The sequence below is a fragment of the Erithacus rubecula genome (assembly GCF_903797595.1).
Source record: "Erithacus rubecula genome assembly, chromosome: 1".
Taxonomy (NCBI): Eukaryota; Metazoa; Chordata; class Aves; order Passeriformes; family Muscicapidae; genus Erithacus; species Erithacus rubecula.
Window position 1 is genome coordinate 85145557 of NC_136658.1, and position 13668 is coordinate 85159224.

A 13668-nucleotide genomic window follows, 5' to 3' on the forward strand; every position below is an offset into this window, starting at 1 on the left:
TAAAAGCCAGGGTCATGTGAAACAATACTGTATGGAGGAAAGACTTGCATTTGATCGATTGTATGGAGAAAACACTGTTACACTTTCTTGCAGAAGAATTTCACTGGTGGTTTTTGAAGTGTGGAATGTTCTTCTGTCAGATAGAAGACCACACAGTATTTCAGCATGAGGACTTCTGAGCTTTTTGAGAAGGAACTTTCCAGAAAGTTGAACACTTTTAGCAGTAATGGATTTTCATTTTCTTGATCTGAAGGAATCTTATGTTGCCATTAAAACATTTGGGAACTGTGATATCTTTTATTTTGCAGTATGTAAGCAGTGTACTAAAGAAATTTCATGCTTTTAGTCCGTGTAAAGTTTTTACTGTACTCTCAGATGCTTTGGGAGGCTGTGTTATTGTGTTTTCATTTTCCCCCAAATCTTGTTATGTTGTTTGCTTATAATAATTTATTTGGCACATGGCTGTGTTGCAGAAGCATTTCAAAACTACTACTTCTACAGCCCGCCCCCCCCCCATCTGGGAAAGAAATGTCTCCTTATTTACATACTAGGAAATCTTAGCTCTGCAGATGTCACAGGAAGAGCCATATTGTCCTTGATGCAGACAGACTAATGATGTAATCATAAGAAAATAATTTTAAGAACTTTAATGTATTTCTCCACATTAAAAGCAAACAAAATAAAACAAGCAAACAACCCCAAAACAAAATTTGCTCCCCCCCCAAAAGAACAAACCTTAAAAAAGAACCCAACACAACTAAATTGAATGCACACGTATACAGCTTTAAATGGAAAAATGTTTAGCTGCAATTGCATTATGCATTTTGACTCTAAATCCTGTTTTCACTTGGGAAGGATAGCTTGTGCCACTAAACATTTAGTAAAACCTGGGCTACTTTACTGAAAGGGGTTAAGTGTGAGCATGGTGCTCAGGAAAATTGGCTTCTCTGTATTTGAATCCTTCTGCCAAAATTGCATCGTGCAAGGGGCCTGTTTGTGAAATGACATCATTTCCCAGGCATAGTGACAGTTTTACAAATCTGCACTAAGGGGAATTTAAGAAATCGAGTAGGTTTGAGAACCCTGTCCTGGTGAGTGTCAGAGGACTGCAGTTGATGTTGTCAGCCCTGGTAAATAGTTTCTTCTTGTGCTTCTTGCCCAACACCATGAGGAAAGACTTGATGACTTACAATAGGGGTCAATTAAAATTTATTTTTTCTTCAGAAGTATAGGAAGAGTTTAATAGTTTTGCACCAGTCACTACTCAAATATTATTCTTAATATGTTTTTTTAATTATTAATATGCTGTAATATTGATCATTTTACTTGGTTACATTGTGAAAATAACCTTTTTTTGAAGGGGACTGTATCTAGTAGTAACATCAACCAACTGCGTTGATGATGTCCTATTTCTTCATGTTCTCAGTGTCCCCAGGAATAGTAAGAATTGACCATTTTACAATTGCTGAGATAAAATAAACCAATCTAAATTGGGAAGATAGATTATATTGACAACACCAGCCTCCAGAACATGTTTGATTGCATTCCCCTGTGGCTGCATCAGCTTATCGACCTGTAGGCTCTCTGTCCATTTTATGTCAGTCAGAAAGCAGGGCAGTTTATTGAAGGCTGAGGTCCAAAGTTCAGGCTCTTCTCTCTCACTGTCAGATGGGATTATTATTTTAGGGGGAAAAAATGGTTGAATGGTTACTGACTTATTGTAAAACTATCAGTTCCACTGCATAAGTCACAGCCTGTTTGAGCTGTAAGGATTGTGCCTCTCAGTTATTCAAAGCATCATAGCTCCTTTTAAAATTCATCTTGAGAACCTCAGCCGTGCAAATCCATGTTTGAATAATGTTTTAATTGTTGTATGTTCTTTCTGGTTTTTGAGTGAAAACTAAGAACCTAAACCTGTTCAACTCAGATTCAGATTTTCAAAAATCATGTCCTACCTTTGCCATGAGGGGTGATTTTGCTGGTGGTTGCCAGAGCTTTGCTGTCAAATGGTTTGGCAACCATAGCTCAGGCCTATATGATGTTCTCCTAGAAACAAAATTTGTTATAAGAGGAGGCTATTAATTTGTAATAGGGCTCACTATTAGGTTTTATGAGTATAGATTAAATAAGGAAAGCACTTTTCCTAGAGTAGTTAAGCTGGGTTGTCTGGCATGCAGTTTTCACAGTTGGCACTGTAGCTAAAGGGGGAAGTGTGTGAGTTTGTGTGTATTTACAGACTGCAGAAGGAACCCTTTTAGAATATACGTGATATAACTGACATGCTGAACAGAATTTCTGAATGAAGTTTGTTTTTTAATTACCTTTCTGTCACATAAACCACTTGGTATCAGAGAAGATAGGGTTGTGGACTTCCAAGACCTAGGCAACAAAGTCAAATACTACAGAAAGCTTTGGGCATTAATAGTTTGAAGTACTTTTGCACCTTTTTTTTACTAATGTAAATATACTTGATCTACTAGTTTAAATGAAATCTGCACCTTGAAAAAAAAAAAAAACTCCCCAAATCTGGTTTTCAAATATGTTCTCACCTCCTACTCTCTGTCTTCCTTCCCTTCCCTCTCCCCCAGCCCCCGTGGCAGTAATTAGAACATTTTAGGTGACTTCTCAGAATTTAGAAGGTAAATTCAATATGTCTCGATTGGCATTATAAGACATTTGAATGTCATTGGTACTAACATTGGACTTTTCCTTGCACACTATTGTGCTGCCTCACATTGTTCCTGGTAATCGCTGGGATGTGTAGGAGAACGTGGAGGCATGCAGCTGCCTTTGTGCAGCTGACAAATAGCTTTGAAAAAGATCATTGTTCTTGCAGGTAAGTGAGAGAAAGACAACTCATTCAGTCTTAATGGAACTCTGGATATGTTTCAGGCAGGGGGGAAATGAAATCCAGTGTGTGCTCTTTTCCACCCTGCTGACTAATGCGTGGTGCAGGACTGTGCTGAGCTGGGATCTTCCTGGGAACAAAGGAGGAAGTGAAGACTCCTAGAAGCAGTTTTGTGCTGTCTGCACAAAATGGAGAAAAAGGCTTGCTAAAGACAGTGCCCACTTATTGATGGCAGATTTCCCTTCTGGGTTGCATTGCTTCTTGAATTATTTCTTAACTTTCTACTAAATGAAGATGGACAGCTTTGTTTAAATGCAGAAAACTTATATATATATAATATTAGTATGAGGATGTAGAACTAGTGCAGAAGGAAAATACGTTTTTGGAATGCTGCTATTTTATTTTTTTTTCTCAGAACTTGCGATGTCACATATGGGATAGTTTTAGAATGTTATAGGCAAAAATTAAACAGATTTATCCATATAATATTTTATATACATTCTGAGGAAGTGAATGTAATACATTACGACTAGAATTTACTATCGAGATGTTGCCATATTTTAGTGGCTGAAAAACCAAGAAGTCATTATGACTTCCCTTATTTCTAAAAGAGGGTTTTCCCTAAATGGCATTCTCATTTTCCCCTAACCCTTTTCTTGTTTATTTTAGAGGAATTCAAATGAAAAAATGAGTAAGAATTATATGACATCATTTACTGAGGATAATGTTTTAATATTTTGTTGCAGAAGGACTCCATGAAAGATGACAGAAGAAGTTATTGTTATTGCAAAGTGGGATTACACTGCACAGCAGGACCAAGAACTTGACATCAAGAAAAATGAGCGTCTTTGGCTATTAGATGATTCTAAGACATGGTGGAGGGTAAGAAACGCGGCCAACAAAACGGGATATGTGCCATCAAATTATGTGGAGCGAAAAAACAGCTTGAAGAAAGGTTCTCTGGTTAAAAATCTGAAAGACACATTGGGTAAGTCATCTTCTATTTTGGAATAAATTTAGTAGACTTGATGAGTTTCAGGTTGGGAAAATAATGTGGATGTAAATATTTCATAGTATGCGTGTTTGGATTGTCTTTATGCTTAGTTTGAGGTGGCAAATTGGGCAAATGATTGAGGGAGGGAGAGACAGAGTGGGTGTGGGTGGAGAATCAAGTGTAAAACTCTGTAATGCATTTTCTTGCATCACATCCAGAAGAAAATGATGTTACTTTTGTTTCAGTTTGTCACAGGTTGTGTATTTTCAGTGGCTGAGGAACTGTGAGTTTCATACACATGTCAACTGCTGAATCCTCTATTTTCATGCCAGCTGCTCTCACTCTAAAGATGAAGGATGTGAGCTGGATTGTTCAGCATAGTGTAATAGCCAAAGATAAATTACTTTGTGAATGGGATTTTACAGTGTGGCTGTGTACAGAGCCAGGGGTTAAGTTTCTGTGGTCTGAGATGTTCTGTTGACTTTCAAGTCCTTAAATATGTATTCTGTTTTATACATGCACATAAAGTCTTCACAACAGTATCTCATACGTATAAAATAATCTAGCTTTGAAAAATTTCATGTGCATTTTAATGAAATCTATTTGAAAGTAAAGTGAAATGGTTTTTTTTTTCCTTCTCTTAGATTTTTAAAGACTGATTAAAAAGTGTTTTGCATATGGCTAGAAAAGGTTATAAACATAGTGATAAGTTGTTGCTTTATGCCAGTACAACCTACTAGTGGTGTTTTAGGATGTTATGAATAAAAGAGAAACAGGCACATTAAAAGTGTTTTGAGGGGTTTTCTTGTGCCTCTGTTTTGTTTTTTTACCTATATTTGATGAAGTCTTACACAGGGAAAATATGTTCTGTTGCAGACTACTGTCAACAGCATGTTCTTCAATAGAAAAATTAGGATTTGGGATTAGATTTATTAGAAAGTTTAAAGATTCACTTAAAAATAACATGGTAATAACTTATGTGGGATTATCCTGTTGTTTCTAACAGATTTTGTTTCTTAGTCACCCCTTCTTTACCATGTCTTCCAATGCTGAGCTGCCATAATGTGTGTAGAAATTGAAAACTAGAGGATGGGTAGCAGGCAAAAAAGGTTATCATAAAATCTACCACAGTACTATTTAGGACCACAGTCCTTTCTACAGATACTCTTGGAATATACTGATTACAGTGCCAGGAAATGTGATTTCATCATTTCAAAGATTTGTGTGGTTAAAATCAAAGTCCTTGTTGTGACATTAAGCTCCTTTTATATAGATTTATGTTGTTTAAAACATAAATTTAATATATGTATTTTGTCTGAAAGGTGCCTTAGGAAAGGATTACAGTCCTGTTGTAATAATATTTCAAGTGTTCATGTAAAATGTGGGCAATATTTGCTTGATGTAAACACATTTTTATTTAGGTCCAACAGAAATCTATTTAAGTGAAGGAATAGAGGTTTATTTTCAGTCTTAAAAAAGCTGCATGGTGCAGGGTGCTTCCCTCCACTGTGGTGGTGAATGATGAAAAGATGTGAGAAAAAAGCTTGGTGGTTTAGTGGCAGAGCCATTCCTAGGTGTCACATCTTCCAAGACTCAGCCCTTTGTGCACACCTGCATGTTTTTTTAATTCTGAAGTGCTGTTAGGACAAGTTAGGCATTCCCTGTTCCCTTTCTAATGGTTTTCTCTGTGTGTTTGTTCAGCTGAGGCAGAAAGTGCCTTAGGATGGAGTCTGGCTTTCTGTGTGCTGTCACCACACTTACCTGGTGAGCATCCAGAGTGTAAAGCACCTTTCATGCTCTTTCAAGCTCGTACATCCTGTGACACTGAGAAACTGCCTGAGGCACACCTAACTCACAAACGGATTCAGAGTATTCTTGACATCCACCCAAAAGAGCTGGTGCTTAAGAGTATTCTTTTTTAATAGTTTAGGTGCTGTGAACTCCTTGCCATAATGGAACATGTATGTGATGTGCACCACATATCTGTACAACTTTTTTTACCTTTCTTGAATCAGACTCCTCAACTAAACTATAGTCTTTAAGCCTTTCCTGTCTTGCTGTAATTTCCCATTCAGAACAAGCAGAGCATGTGTCCTTCCTTAGTGGATCTATTGTTTGGAGAGGCCATCAAAAATGCACTCCTTCATTTTAAACAAAGGCTTGCAAATTGCAAAACTGATGCTTCATCTAGTGAAACAGCTTTTGAAAGTTCTGCTTCACCCAGTGAAGCAAGTTCTTCAGTTCTCTCTATACAAATATGTCTAATGTATCATCATGCCTGCCTCTCCAAGCATCACAAGAAAAGTCTCATTAAAATACTTCCTAACCCAGCACAGTTGGGAATGGTGGCCATGAGTATTAGTCCTTAAAACAATCTGTTTCCAACTTTAATCTTGAAGCTACTGCCAAAATATCAGGTACTGAACTTAAAAAAAAAAATCCAATAAAACATCACTTAATAGTCTTGTCAATAATTAATCATGAATCTTGTGAAATCTTAGGAGAGAAGCAGCCAACTCATAGCTGCTTCTAGTGATGTACTTGCACCCCCTTTCATACTTGTGTCACTCAAGCAAATGGTTGTTCCCATGGAGATGCACTTTTCCCTGCCTCTTTCTTAATAGATTGTTTCCTTGTGTTAAAATATAATTCATCTGAAAGCATCGTTATCATGCAAATGATGTCATGTGTTGTCTGTGTGATTATCTGCCACTCTTGTGCTTATCCATGGTAATTACCAGTGCTTGATTTATATTTTTAGATTCAATAAATATGAAAAGTGCCAGCCATAGTTCAAAATGTGGCAGACCCTTTAGGAGCTATAACTATTTAATTAATAGTTCCCCTCGTTTGCTGTTGAAGATACATCATCTGAATAGTTCTTCATCTTTGGCATTAGTCTGTGTTCTAATGAAACTTTATGCCACGAGTTATGTTGGTGTCTTGTACACAAAAACACACAAAAGTACACCATGAAAGCTTACTATCTTTTCAAAGTTGCTTTTGTCAGGAGAATTTATCATCTCATCAGAGAACTAAGTCATGACTGTTTGATGCTAAAAACTAATTTTCCCAGAACTGTTGACTGTCATTAATTATATCTCAACCCTAGAATATTTTATTAATAGTCCTATCAGCTTTATCATTTTTTGGCTCGGGGTTGGTGGAAGGTTAATGGACATATGGGTACCTAGAATAGGCAGCTTGATGTTTTAAAATATCAGCCCATTTTTAGCAATGTCTTAAGGCTTCTTCAATTTCCATTTTATTTCAGCATTTTTTTAAAAAAGCATCAAATAAAATGTGTTCAGAGACAGCTCTCCTAAATGTGTTTCGTGCTTATTAAAATGCTGATTAGTGTTTGTTTAGCATATGTTCATTAAATCAGTTCCTTGTGGACTGAAAAGCTCACCCAAAATCTCAAATGAGCCCCATTAATTTCTGAAGGGGTACTTTAGAATCATCCTATGGCTTTTTACAAAACAATAGCCTTTTCTACACTCTTTGCTTTGTCTTTGCCTTTTTAAGGACTTGCTCTGTTCTATTGTATATTCTTCTAGGGATATCAGGGAATTTTCCATAACTTTTAATTTTCCCTAAATTACTTGGAGGAACTTTGAGTCTTGTAATTCTTTAATTGATGGATGTCTGGTTTTTGTCATTTTTCTGTTTGATATATACTACTTGTGTCTTCTTAAATCTTTTTCTTGAGTGAGGTCTAATGAATACTCAGCTGCAATGGCCTAGCTTTAATTATGGAAATATAGTGTGTAGGCCACCTATTGAGTGTTTTAAATGATTCATCTTCTCATTCCCTTTTTTTGTCTTAACTGAATGATACTTACTGCAAGTACAAAGTTAATGGTAATTTGGCCATTTCAAATTGCTGTGTTCTGTTTGCTCATACTGAATGAAATCTGGTAATTATTACTATTCTTAAGGCAAAAGCCAACTTCCATGCCTGTGATTAAAATTTCATCTTCATTCATTATAATGAAGTTTAAAATAGTTTCCTTTTACAGTGGAGGGTATTTTCTATACATTGTAAGTCTTACTAAGCAAGAGACCTCCAGCGTGCATCTTTTAAACTGTAATTTTTCTGTAATATAATTCTTCCCATGTGCTGGGGGGTGGAAAGGAATTCCCATATCCATTTGGTTGGAGTGGGTGTTTGCCAGCACCACCCCCAGAGCTGCCTCTGAGTGCAACTCCACGGGTTTCCCCGTCTGCAGCAAAGATGATCTATGCCTGCTGGCTCATCTCTGTCATGCCAAACAGAAACCTTATCTGAAGGAAGCCAGAATAATTGAGAAGTCAGTTGTTTGTGTACTCAAAATAAAACTTCTACATTTTTTCCATCCCTTTGCAAGTCATTTTCCTGGCAGCAGCACAGCTCCCCAGGCAGCAGCGTGCCATGAGTGACTGAAGCGTGTGATCCAGCAGCAGGGTGCCATTTGCATGGGAATCCATGGCTTTCTGATGTTACTGCTTGTGCTTCACAACCAGCACTGCATAGGGGCTTTTCTTACAGGTTCCTGGTCTTGCTCCCTTTAGTGAACTAGATTAGAGGACATTTTTACTCTGCTCTTGGTGTGAGTTTTTGAACAGATGCCCTGCAAAAGAAAAAGCTTTAATAAAATGTGTGTTGAAAAGGAGAGTGGACACCAAGAATACAGGACAGGTGTTTATAACATTTCACAGACATATTTGAGTTTTAAATGGCTCCTTTATTAAGCTTCTGGAAGTCTGCAAAACTTTTCAGCAATTTTTTAGTTTTAATTCACTCAGTATGCCAGATGTGGAAAGGACGAATTGCCAAGCGAGATGTAATATAAGGAATCTTGCTTGTATCAGTGTTCCTAGCAGGTTATTCCAGAAGTATTTTGGGCATCCAGGAGTATTTCCTGTGTTTGTCAACCCCTGTGGTGTATGTCTGCCTGGCTCAGTCTGTAGATCTGCAGGAGTTCCTGAATGCTATATATACTGATGCCTCCAGGAATCAACAGTTTTATACCTCTTTCCTCTCCTCATTCTTTTTTTTTTTATGAAAATGCTGGGGTTTTTTCAAATTTATAACTGTATTTTTCCCATTTGAGAGCTACTTAGTACCACTTTCTCAGTGCTCATTTGGAAATTGGCAGGGAAGTTAGACCTTTTTTTCATTGCAGAGTCACTGCCTAGTAAGAAGCAGAAATGAGGAATTGGTCATTCTTTAATGCAATCTTTTTTTAGCAATGGAAAACTGTTCCTCTTGGTTGGTTTAGAGGTTTGGTGTACTTCCTTTTTTACATATAAATACTTCAATTCAGATTTGCACAATTATCATCATAGTTCTGTATAACATGATTATGAAATCTCATTCTCCAAGTTCTGGTGTGTGTGTGTCATTAGCCTCTATTTTTTTGGTTGGTTTGATTTTAAAAATTTTTAAAAGTATCTTAGTGTTCTGATTTTGGTAGTTCTTATGTGATATATGTGGCAGATTTAATTATATAAGGTTGTATTTTGACGTTCATCAGATTGCTTCTAAATCTTGTTTTAAGTATTGAAATTTGATTACTAAAGTCTTTCACTGGTAAAAGTTACTTATATGACTAATGGTATGGATTTTAGCATTTTAGCTGAATGTTTTCCAGTTCTTCCACACTAATTCTTAAAAGTGTAATCATAAGAAGTATGCACAGTATTTTTGGCACAGTCAGAGCACTAAAGTGAATCTTCAGTACTGTTTGCTTGATTAATTTGTTTATCAGTGACCTGTCTGAGCCTCATCTCTCATTTCTTTCTCATCACAGAAAACACATTAAATTCATAGTAGAACTAAGTCCCAGATTGAAAAAATTTCTGTTAGTTATTTCCAATTCTAGTCTTCTCTGGACACCATAAGAGTACATACAAAATTTGCTACAGAATGAAAGAATGATGGAAATAAAAATAAATATGATTTCACTGTATAGTAAGTATTCTGTTGTATAGCACAGCCTCTTAAGCCTTGTACAGCCCATATTAATAAAAACAGGTCTACCTTACAAGACAAACAGAAGTTATTTTAATCTCTTTAGAACTTCAAGCTTCCAATAGTTTTGACCTTCCTTGTCACAGACCTGTAAGAAATGCTAGTCTTTCCATTCAAAAACCAGCATTTAATAAAGATTTAAAAAATAAGTAACTTACTAAAGCATATAGCCACTTGTCAAATTATTTATCACATATTAAAATTCCTTAGTAGGAATTCTAAGAAGTTTTTGTTTAGCCCAACACCTCAAGCTGAAATTAGTGACAAAAATCAATCCTCCCATAGGAATTCAGAAACAATAAAAGCATTTTTTCTGTGTCACTTATTGTTGCTTTGAAGTTTTCTAGCTTGTCAGAAAATGTGGGCATAACAGTAGTGGAGTGTCTGTTGTGCCTCTTGGAGAATTGGATGAGGGTAAGTCATCTCTGCACTTTAAAGGAGTTAGCACACAGGAATTTAAGTTCAAATTTAGTGAGAGGAAGCAGTGGAACTGTTTATATACAACACAAATTCTTGCTCAATTTCCTAGAATCCTAGAATAGCTCATTTCATGGTTGAATTTGTTCAGCTGAAGCACCTTCTCTGCTGTGCTTCATCCTGCTTTGTAGTTGCATTGCTCAAAGTAAGCATAAGCTTGTTTATGAGACTGTGGCAATGGTGGTGACTCTTCACCAGTGATGAAATTGAGGAGAATATGGTTTTGTGGTAGTGAGGGAAGTGATGGGAACTCCTCTTTAGTTTCGGGGGGAAAATAAGCTGGAACAATTGCATTTCTTCCATGTTCACAGTAATAACAGATGATTGTGGTTACATAAATTGCTGAGAAAGGAGTAATGGGAGATGTTCACAATGATTTCAAACACAGGGAAGAGATTTCTTCCATTCCCATTCAGAGCATGTGGAGTTAGGTGCTGATGCCAGTGGAGTGGTAGCAGATGATTTGTATGATATGTAATTGAAATATTTTGCTGCTTTCTGGAAGTATATCTGCCTCACAATTATCATTAAAACCTAGACTTTGCCATTTTCACATTATTGAGAATTTAAAGATATTGAGACAGACATACTCAACAGCAATAGTTTTGCATATGGAAAATGACACAAGAACATACTGAGGACAAAGTAGGGTCTGCCTTCTCACTATCAATTAGATACATAATTGCAAAAAATACATTAATTTTTAATGAGTGTTACTATAAAACACTAAAATACTTATCTAGAATCCAAAACAAACTCATGAATTTATGATTTTGGACATATTGTACGCTCTCAAACTTTTAAATAATTTTAAGATGCATGTCAACTGTGTCCACTGAAAGTAACATTAAAGGAATCCAAGTCTTTTCTTGGTGAAACTAAAATCAGACTTTCTTAAAAATACTGTGTTGTAATTTCTAAACAAACATCTGCTTGGAGAAGGAAAAAATCTGAAGTTGCAGAGCAGACTAATGCAAAACAAACAAACAAGCCCACAAGTAAAATCCCCAATGAAAATGAAACACAAACTTGATGCCTTTTGGAGAGCTGAAGGCAAAGAATTTTGGTGGATATTCTGGAGAACTCATGGTTCAGAATAATGCTTTTTTTATTGCTTGGTAAGATTTTCTCTGCTGGATGTGTGCACCAGGCCTTTTATCTGTCCCAAAGTGAAAAGCCAAAAGCAGCAGTGAATGCAGAACCTGAATCTTGTTGCAGTGCTAATTTGTAATGGTTCAGAAGTTTGCTTTTATCAGTTTGCAATTATATATTGTAATCTGTTGAAGTTTTAATTTTATTGGAGTAGATTATTTATTGGGGTAGGTCATTTAAAGGATGTGCTGCTTCAAGAATTTAAAACAAATATATAATGGAAATGATGTGTGCTACCTTTCAGCAGATTTTTCTTCTGTGATGGTTGCAGTAAAGCATTGCAAGGCTGAAGACATAAAGAAATCCTTCTATTTTTAGTCTATATTGAGTAAATGAATGTGTTCATTGCATTAGAAGTTTTATCTAATAGATAGACTTTTTTCTTCCTTTCCCATGCAGAATTTCTGCATGTGCTTGGAGGTACACTGAAATTTATAGATCAAAGAACGAGCCTTTATTTTATTCATAATTAAGTGTGGAAAGATAAAAGGATCACCTTAACTCAGTGTGGTTGTGTGTACTGATGCCTTTGGTATTATTTCCTTCACTCATCACCTTGAAGGACCCTTGGTTTTGCCCCTCTCTGAGCCAGTTATGTTTCAACCTGTAATGTCTGGCCTTAGAGCAAGCCCAAAAATTAGCTCCCAAGGTAGTTTCACAGCTCACTATTAAGGAGTCACTCCATTGCCAGTAGCTCTTCCTACTCCCTGTTCCAGCTGTGGAGGCAGTCTTTTACTTTCTTAGCATTAAAAGTTTGTGTCTGAACCCTCAACTCTTTTGATGTTTCATTTTTTACATAGAATAAAATACTTTAAGCGTTCTGTTAATTATGTCGCTTTTTCCAAACTAGTGAAAATAGACTACTTTTTTTTTTTTTTTTTTTTTTCCCCCCAAGTACTGTCTTGTAGTGGATTCATTGCATAGTGTTCTCCTCAGTCTTCCTTTTCCTCAGGTTCCTGGGAGGAGTGAAGTTGGCTGAGGCAGCAGAACTGGGGCTGCAGTGTGCATCACTGCACTGCATCTATCTGCCTGGGCTGGGCTTTTTCCATGAGCACGTGTTTATAGGGGTGCATGTGTTTGTGTGCTCTGCATGGCTTCACATCTTAGCACGTGAAAGTGGTAGCAGAGAGAAGAAACAGATGACACTAGCTGAGATATCAGAGGTGCTGTGTACCTTGTTTGGTGTGTGGAGCTGAATCACCATTCTAAAGACCAAGCTGAGGTAACTGGCAAAAGTCAATGGCCTCTCTATGTGCTCTGGGGGACAGCATATTCCAGTGAATTGCAGTGACTCAAAGGACAGGAGATTTTTCAATACATAGGTGACAGACAGTGGCTGTTCTTTCTCCCACCTTAGAATCATTGGGGAATTCTTTTCCTTCAGATGTGACTATTTTCTTCAAAATGCATCATTGAGTAATTATTTCGGTATTACTGGATTTTTTTTTTAATTTTTTTTTTATTTTTGTCCTTGGGCTATCTTGAAGTTTAAGGGTATTTTTAAGTATTAATTTCTTTTTCTCTGTGTGTATGTACTTGGGTTCCAATTGCTTTCAGTTTCTCAGGTTTTTTGAAGACCTAAACAGTAAGTGACTATTCTGTGACATGTTCTCATTCCATACAAACAGAGTTTGTAAATTAGTGTTCACACAAAAAAAACCTGGGCTTTGTCTTACAGTGTGTAAGGAAAGGTTTCCTCCCATTTTCTGAGTCTCAAAAGTGTTTTATTTTGTGGAGTCTGTCCATAAAACAGGAATTGACGTGTGGAGTGTATGTAGACATAAAGCTGCAATGCTGGAGAGAATGCCCACCTCTTTTGTTTTAAGGGGAAAGGTTCCAGCACAGGTGGCATTTTATGAGAGTTTCTTCAGTGGTTAATGAGGTTGCTTACTGACAAATTATTTTTGTGATCTCAGCAAGTTCATTTGGACAGACACCTCTCTTAATGGCTGGTCACCTTGGACAGGTGGACATTTAAGGGTGCTCTTTCTAATAGATGACTATTTGTAGCTGTATTTTGTACTAAAATTGATTTAGTACTTAGGCTGTAGTCTGTCTAAATTGTATGCAATCATTGCCATCACTCCTGTTTTCAGTCTTTGGGATTTTCTAAATTAAAGGAAATGGAAAGTGAAAGAAAAAGGAAAGGAAAAATGTATTTTGATGTGGTGGAAATGTTGT

The 13668-nt window shown here is 36.6% G+C and overlaps 1 protein-coding gene across 1 annotated transcript in view; it reads left to right on the forward strand.

Annotated features, from left to right (window-relative positions):
- NCK2 (NCK adaptor protein 2) overlaps positions 1-13668 on the forward strand; it is an 83414-nt gene that overhangs the window by 49150 nt on the left and 20596 nt on the right. Inside the window, exon 3 of the mRNA XM_079300704.1 lies at positions 3595-3836. Within this exon, the coding sequence (XP_079156830.1) occupies positions 3611-3836 (226 nt within the window). The 5' untranslated portion in view covers positions 3595-3610. The remainder of the gene's footprint in view (positions 1-3594; positions 3837-13668) is intronic.